This window comes from Suillus discolor (genome assembly GCF_016758755.1).
Source record: "Suillus discolor strain FC423 chromosome Unknown F5147scaffold_114, whole genome shotgun sequence".
In the NCBI taxonomy this organism is placed as follows: Eukaryota; Fungi; Basidiomycota; class Agaricomycetes; order Boletales; family Suillaceae; genus Suillus; species Suillus discolor.
Window position 1 is genome coordinate 71458 of NW_024541361.1, and position 8808 is coordinate 80265.

General features: G+C 42.7%; 2 protein-coding genes across 2 annotated transcripts; one reads left to right on the plus strand and one right to left on the minus strand.

Annotated features, from left to right (window-relative positions):
* Window positions 1–1509: 1509 nt before the first annotated feature.
* Window positions 1510–2202, minus strand: F5147DRAFT_780743 (uncharacterized protein; the record flags this gene model as incomplete). Its single annotated transcript, XM_041442502.1, has 1 exon — window positions 1510–2202. One exon carries the CDS (start codon window positions 2200–2202, stop codon window positions 1510–1512), a length of 693 nt encoding a protein of 230 aa, XP_041285803.1.
* A 5713-nt stretch (window positions 2203–7915) lies between these two features.
* Window positions 7916–8433, plus strand: F5147DRAFT_587331 (WD40-repeat-containing domain protein; the record flags this gene model as incomplete). The annotated part of the gene is made up of 3 exons (XM_041431983.1): window positions 7916–8003; window positions 8051–8236; window positions 8312–8433. Coding segments are annotated over 3 exons (396 nt in total), but the record flags the coding sequence as incomplete, so codon positions are not given.
* Between the last annotated feature and the right edge of the window lie 375 nt (window positions 8434–8808).

Consider the following 8808-nt stretch of genomic DNA (forward strand, 5'->3'; position numbering starts at 1 on the left):
GGGAAGATTATATCTTCGACCATCTGTGCCCTGCTGAAAGTGAATGCGTGCACGAACTTCTGTGTGCTGCTCTGGATGCTTCTCACTCATAACTTGATAGGCCTGCTTATAAAGAGCCACATATGGATGACTCCGATAGATCATATCATGGGGCTCTCTGAGAATACGACGATCAAGGCCCTCATTTCCTGGTCAGTTGGCACGGATGTCAGTGGCACGTTGAAGGTTCAACGATACAGCGAGGCACGAACAATGCTCCTGACTGTATCTATAATTGTTGTAAGGTCGCGCGTTGCCTAGTCTGCTATACTTGAGACGACAAGTGCGTTCGACCCTAAAGGGGAAGCGAGTGCAGCAAGGATCTAGAGGTATGCGCTGAAAGCGCTACTGGTTGGCCAATGCGAAGCGCGGGAAAGCGCAGGTGCGCGCGAGGCGCGAGAATGCGCGAAGTGCGGGAATGCGCGCGCGTGTATGCGGAAACAAGAGAGAGTAAGAGTGAGTTTGCTTAAGTGATGATATGATGTAAGACAAGAGAAGAGAGATGCGAGGTGTAAACAAATAGATTTCTACTATGTTCTGCTAGGTGAATAGTGGGTAGTAACCAGTAAGTCCTCTGTCGTTCTGGTGGGAGAGTAAGTGAGTAAGTAAGTATGTACTGCTGGCGCTTAAGTATGGCGCCTAAGCGCTGTCATGCGGAGCCGAAGCGCTACCGAGTAAGGTATGTAAAGATATATGTAAGTAAGGGTCCATGATAAAAATAAAGATGGAACGATATGCAAATGTGAGAAATGGAAATATACGCACTAGGGAACTTGGTGGACAGTGGATGGATGCTTCTGGATGGCTGGCGCTATAGGGCGCTACAGCGTGGGAAAGCGCGCGCGCATATACATCGTGAAGCGCGGGAAAGGTACGCGCGCATGGCGCGCGTTGCGCGGGAAAGCTGCGCCTCATATAGAGATAGCTGCAGGTAGCACACAGAGTGATGCTACAAGTTCGTGCCATGTACTCCCCAGTGAAAACTGCCATATTGCACAATGAGAGGCATGAGTCTCTACAACGTTCAGGATCATAAATGTAGATTTGAGTGTATGAAGGCCGAATACCTTCAGGGGGAATCAGGCTGCCCATAAGGTGGTGAAGAGATCCATGGATATGAAAAGAATTTGGGCCAGAGCCTTGAAGGGCCCTATCCTCGATGGTGACGCCTATGGATGTGAATGCAAGAGCACTGTTGTACTGGTGAATCTTGGAGACAAATGTTCTGTCTCCATATGCCTGTTGCAGCTCAAGTGGCCATGCTGGAAAGGGAGGAAGGTCAACTTTTCCCTCCAAGCAGCACATACCAAACTGTGGATTTTGTGCAGATGATTTCATGAGTCTTTCACATGCAAAATGCATGGCATGGCAGTTGGGGCACTCCACATTAAGAGGACCAAGAGTGTGGCGATTGATGGGCTCTGTGTATGGTTGAGCTCCATCTGGGATAGGGACATTTCGGACAGGTGCCTAGTTGATATATTCATCATCCTCTGCATCGTGCTGCTGGCGACGTTCTTGCTCTTGAGTTCTTCTTCTTTCCTCGTCATCTTCATGCTGCTGCTGAGAAGCAGGATTATCATATTTGCGCAATGCCTCTTTAAGACGCTCCTGTTGCTTACGATTCCTCTGCTCCTGGCAATGTTGTCCCTCTTCTGCCTGTTGACCTGCTCGCTGAATATCCTGAGCCTGTCTATCAGCCCGCTCAGCTTCCTCCTGCTGTATGTGATGAACCTCCTGATCTTGTCTATTACGCCTCTCAGCTTCCTGCTGCTGCAAGTAAAAGGCCTCCAAGTTTTCTTGAGCTTGTCTATGGATGCGATTAGCTTTCTGCTGCTGGAATTGCTGCTGGATCTGCTGTTGATGGAATGTCTCCTGTGCTTGTCTCTGAAGTAATTCATCTCTAATCTGCTCATTTTCCATCCACTCCTCTTCAAAACGATGCTGAAACTGAACATTAAATTGATGATAATTATGTTCAGGAGGTGCAGGTGGTGCAGGATTGGCTGCAAAGTAATGGAGGGGATTTCCAAAGTTGTGAGGACCAACTGCACCCTCATAATGAATAAGGCCATACATAGGATTAGGAGCAGCAGCAGGAACAGGAGGAGCAGGTTCATTATGAATGTGAGGCACCTGTGGATGCTGCATTCCAGCTGCCATGAGCTCTGCCTGTGCCTGCTGGCTTATCTCATCTCTATCCTGTGGACATCAGAGATTCTGCTGACGGTGTCTGTTGTTTCCAGCTGCATTCATTTGCTCATTCAAGCACGCATTATAATCAACAGGAGGAAGATGATGAGGACGCTCCATATGTGCAATGGCATTTCGTGGCAAGCCAGGATACCACTCAACTGGTAGCAGTTGATATGGGAAGTATGCAGGGGGTTGCCATGCAAAAGGTTGTAGAACAGGGCCCGGTTGTGGCTCATTGGCTGGCATAAAATTTGGCTGTGGTATAGCAGGCAGTGGTCTGTCTTGATTGTCATGAGCAGCATGGTGACAATTATGCCTGGCAGGTGAAGTCATTTGAAGTCGATCAAGTCTATCACGTTCTCATTGTGACTGACGATCATGCTCGGGGGTTATCTGTTCATCTCTAAAAATGATGATTAGCATCATGTAGCAATATATATCATCAATAGTCAGTGACTCACTGAATAGGGATATTTTGAGCCATCTTTGTTATGTTATTATATTCAAATGGTTGTTTAGCAAGTGCAAAACTTTGAGTTGCCTAAACTCATTAATAAGCCAAACAATTTATCATTGTTGATAAGAAATGACACCCACAACAAGTGTATTGCACTTTATTACACTTGGCTGCAGGGGAAGGCAATTTAACTTGAGAATTCTAATCAAAAGCAGCAGCCAAGTTGTGTAATGATTTGTGTCACCAATGTAACCACAATTTTGTGTAACCAAATTGTGTAACCAATGTAACCAAATTTCTATTATTGCTTTTGTTATTCTCAATGCCTTTCCCCCATGGTAGGAAAAGTGAGTTGTTTGTCCCTATTGTACCTGTGGTGCAGTAAGCGTGAGGATTACTGTCCACTATATCGCATTTCAGACTCCATAGAATTTTGCTTGTTGAAAATCTCATTTTGGAAGTCTTTTTCACACAGTCACATGGTGAGTTGCCAAATCGAGCTCTAAGCGAGCTAAGCACTCCCATGTGGCCTTTAGCGAAATAGGCAAAAGCCACGCGAGCGCCCATGCATTTCCGAAAACCGTCGTACTTTACTTCTTAGATGAGCGAATATTTGAGGCATGTTCTTATAGAAAAAAATGTGATGTTTCACAGGTTTCAAACCTGTTGTGCTCCAATAGAAACAGATTTGGATTCTGTTACATACAACTACCACTTGGCTAAATACAGCTCTGATCAGCTTGCAAGCTGACCAACCATAAGCATATGTCAAGGTGTGCCTTCATAGAATAAGAATAAAAATGTTATCATTGGCAGGTTTCAAACCTGCACTGTTCCAGAGAAACAGATTTTGACTGTGGTGATCACTTGATATTTTCATCTTTAGCGGGTTTTGAACCCATGCAGACAGATTTAGATTCTGTCATATCAACTGCTTGGCTAAGACCAGTTAGATTCCTGTCCAATGAACCCATTCAGAAGTGAGTACTCAAGGTATATTTATCTGCATTTTTTCAGCTCTTTCAATAGCATGGTCAGTGTTGATTTTTTATCCTACTCTTATTGAAAAGACACAGACTTCCTGCTGGGGCTCTTGACTTCAAGACCTGTTTGTCTAACAATTTCCCTGAAAAAGTGCTGATGGAAGACCATCACAGTGGTCCATGAGTGAAAACTGACAATGAAAGGATCACACAGTGTATTTTTGACACAGAGTTTAATATATGACCAAAGTCTTAATGTGAACTTGAAAGGATAAGTAAAATAACAATATAATTCTTTCTAAAGGTCTTGACTTGGTTGAAGAAGAAAAAGAGCAGATTACACATCAAACTTTCAAGTTTGATCCTAATAACCTGGGGAATTAGTAAAAATACAAATCTATTAAGGCTGAGGTTCTTTATTTTGTTTATTCAAGTGATTGCCAGAGTCAAAATATATTTCTCTTGAACTAAGCAGGTTTGTAATCTGTATAATGACGTGTATTTTGCATTAACTCATGATTCGTCACATTCCACCATTTTGGATTTCATAGAATGAAAATGTTGTTATTGGTGGATTTTAAACCTGCACAGTTGAAGAGAAACAGATTTTAAATCTGGTGACAACTTGACGAAGACCAATGAAGATCAATGGCTGAGATGCTGTCTATGAGCAAATATTCAAGTCACACATTCTTAGAGAAAAAATGCAACATTCAACAAGTTTCAAACTTGTTACACTCTGATGGAAATAGATTTTGATTCTGTTATGACAGCCACTTAGCTAAACATGACTGTGATCAGCTTGCAAGCAAACCGACCATGAGCAGACTTCAAGGTGTGTTTTTGTAAAATAAATTGTATGACTCAGTGGCAGGTTTCAAACCTGCACAGTGCAAGAGACACAGATTTTGACTCTAATGATCACTTGGCAAATTCATCTTTAGCAGGTTTTGAACCCACACAGACAGATTTAGATTCTGTCATATCAACTGCTTGGCTAAAACCAGTTAGATGTGCTCCCAATGAACCCATTCAGAAGCGACTCACATACTTTTGCCTATTGGCTGCACTTCTGACTTGCTTCCACGCGCTGAGAACACAATTAGAATTACTTACATAGCACCATGTATATTTCGACTTTGAACAACCCTCCTGTTACGGTCAACTCACACCCCCACTTTTGACTATAGAACCGGACTATGGACTATGGAGGTTAAGACCACAAAGAGGGTCATCACGTTCCAGTACATTTGTCATGTCATCACTAAATCCACTTATCACGTTAGCAACCAATATTGTCCCCATGCATAGCCCTTATCTTTGGACCTTACCATCTTCTTGTACTTCTACCTTGATAGTGCATCCTATGCCTTCCTTTCTTAGCTTGGTCTGTGCGCTCCATACGGACTATTTAAGCACAGTAGTGACTGATTGTATTCCTCACTTTAATCTACTGGGTTTTACCTGGAACTCGTCCTTTAGCAAGGTCTCCAACCTTGCTATCTAAGAAACACTATTCTAAGGGAGTTGCCTACACTTGCCTTAGCCAGAAACCCCTTGACCTCTCTTTAGAGAGAAGAACCACGTCTGTCTTGCTCATAGCAGATTGTCCATTCGGACTTAGACAGCTCGACTTATCCCAGTCGTAACACCTCCACCACCATCTTGCTATAACTGCTATTTGACACTGAGCGCTCAAAAGCACCTAAGTGCAGAATGTTGCACTGTTGTCTAAATACTTCTGCTTTATCTCAGAACTTCCTCAGGTCATTAGAATCAAACTGGAAAGTTTGATGTGTAATCTGCTCTTTTTCTTCAATCAAGTCAAGATCTTTGGAGAGAATTAAATCATTCTTGTACTTATCATTCCGAGTTTGCATCAAGACTTTGGTCATACATTGAACTTTTGTGCCTTGAGGGTTCACTTCTGAATGAGTTCATTGGAAGTGCATCTCACTGGTCTTAGCACCTGAGACAAAGCCAACAAAGTGCTATTGGCAGATGCAATACATATCCTGAGAAAAATTGTACCTCCATTGAACCATTTCTTTATTGTGCAGATAGCGGACAATTTTATAATAAAACCATGAGCGTGCATAAGGATCAATTGTTTGAACTAAATTCAAACTATGTTAGCTAAGCATAAGGAAAATTGGTCCAAGAATCTGGATACGTCGCAGATTGACTTAATTTGCTAAATGTGTAGATGGCTGTGAAATTGCCTCAGATGTTGCAACTGGCTGTGCATATTACGTATGATATATTTGAGGGAAGATTTAGGAACAAATCACATATCAGGCGTGAAATCTGCCTCAGTAATTCACCCGAAATCAAATTCATAATTGTATTATTATATACTGAGACAACAAATTCAAAACCAATTTAAAAATATGTCACAAAATATGTACTAGTGGGGTGCTGAGTTCCCTGCCTATTGCCCTACTAGTACTAACAACAATATTACCATGTTACCATATTGCAAAAAACAATGTTAAAGAAAACCGATGCCAACAAGGTTTCATTCCCTAAGTTTGATTCAGCAGCCACTCGCTGCTTGCTAACCGGGCGTGGGATAGTGGCAATACCCAGGCTGAGTTCTATTCACTATATAGGCCTCTAAACCTTATACGATTGTTTTTCTTCTTTTCCCTCATCGTCTAGTACTTTCATTACACAAAATTGTACTATAGGACTTACAGACTTTATGTAGATGTTTAGTATTGTTAGTACTAGTGATCAATATACAGTTATTGTTGTAGATTGTAACAAAAAAATGCTTGCCATTACGTTCTCTCCGGGCTTCCATCGGGAATGGTTCATCATAATTGGCAAGCACAAACTAGACAATGTACGTGTACAATTTAGATAATACATTCAATGTAATGACTTATTTTACAGTGTTGCATCGAATCCTCCTGGCATTGTTGTAGGGTATACTACTTCGCCTTCGGGAGTTACATCATGTAAACTAAATTTAAGCTATGTGCTCTCACCTGCATCAACAATCGGTTCTACTGACTTCAGGTTTGCACTCAGTGTATTTCTGATTGACCGCAGTCCCTTAGCCACACAGTTCACGATGCCTCGTGCTACTGCAGGAGGTATGATATACTCATTTGTTGTTTGAACCTAATAACATATCAACCAACCATACAGATAGCTGAGGTCAATGTTCGGCCTTACTATTGTCTCGCCCTCCCTGGGCTGAGCGTAATCTGCGCTCCGGTAGTGTGGTATCATGCCATGTATATCAATCCCCAGCATGGCAGCGCGGAGTGCTATGTTCACGCGCTTGCATAGCTGTTCGGTGCGCAGGTCATCTGTTTTAAAGTGATGTCATAAATACTTATCCACAGTTTTCTGCAGGCCGCGAATGAGTTTGGTCCTTTTAGTGCAGTAGTTCTCGCAGCTCTCGGTGTGCGCCCTATTGCCAGCTGCAACGACAGGGAGGGGTCCAGTCTCTCACTCACGTAAGCCGTGAGATGTACCAGCATAGTTGCTGTGCTAACCTCTTTATCTGCCATAATGGTGTCCGTACATCCATATGTCCTGTTGGAAATGATGGGCAGGTCAATCTCCATATCTGATCCCATTTGCATCTTCTAACATGTTTAAATTATCACGAATTATAGGTAATTGATTGGCTCAACATCGTCACGACTCTCAACTCATTTTGATAAGATCTCCAGGATGATTGGATGCCCCATTCAAGGTCTTGACTGTCGTGTGTCGCCAATGACCTGATGGCGTGCGGGGACACTCGTTCATACGGTTTGAACCATGTAAGAGTGCTTTGTTTGCGGAGAGGTAATTTGGATTCCATGTTGTGTAGTAGCAACTTACTGACTTCGTGACTTAGAATTTGATCGAACAGTTTTGTTGCTGTATCCGACTCCGCAAAATGTCATGCTCTTGACAATAGTGTAACCGTATTGATGTACTTATTGTGAATGAGTGTTACGCAATTTCGTGGTAATTCTTGATCGAGTTCTATTTGAAATGTTCAGCGATGCCTTGGCTGTCTCCATGACAAGTGCAAACAATCGATCCTTGAAGTGTTAATTGTTGAATGGTAGTTTCCTCTGCATCTTGCAGATCCTCTTTGTGTCCCGTTTCTTTGGGTGACACTGAATACTCGAACACTTATATATCGCTAATCACTGCGACATAGATCAGATCCTCAATTATGGAAGTATGTATTCAATTCTACTGTGATGCTATGTTCGCTAATACCACATAGTTTTCCAACAATTTTACACTAACTCATCACACTAAGGCGGTCAATGTATTGGCTGTAAGCAAGCTCAGAGCATTGCTCCTCACCAGGGGTAGCTCGTCATTTTTGTTACTATACTTGTGCTGAAATTGCGTATAGGCAATGATGGTCGGGTTGTCCTGTGGAGCCTCGCATCAGGTGAAATGATTCAAGAAATATATTCACCAGTGGCAGGATATATCAGTGCAATTACCTGGACAGATATTGATGATCGCGGAGAAACCATGTTCGCATTTGGGGCATCTGACGGTAACATCCAAATGTATGAAAGAATCAATGATGTAAGTACATGATACGTGGTGCCATCGAGTTCGGCTTACACTTACCGTCATTATATTAGGCACTTTTTGAATTCCAGAGTACTACCATTGGTCACTCAGGCACTGATTGAGTCGCTTGCATGGGATCCCTATCATTGCAGACTGGCAAGTGTTGGTGACGGTCACCCGCAGGTTTGGAACCTGACACCAGACAGTTTGTAACCATTGTAGTGTTGTGTGTGTATTAATAAATACATTTTGTAGAGACATTCATGTTGGTGGTCTCGCAGCCCTAGAAGCAGGCATATGTTGCGCACACTGTTCACTTTTATGACAAGGTGCTTCTTTGTTGGTGTCATACCTGGAGAGCGGTGATGTGTTAGTCAACATTTCTTGATTCTGGTTCTTTATCTGACACATTCTCAGATTTTGTTATTCAATAGAGCCTTGGGATCTCAAATGGCACAAAAAAGTATCAAGCAGGATGTATGTCGGTTTTGACTCAACACTTGTACTTCCATTAACCAGCACGTTTCAGCGGCAATACCGCTCTCAATGGCAACTACTTGCTCGTGAGCAACCTCAAAGACGGGGTTG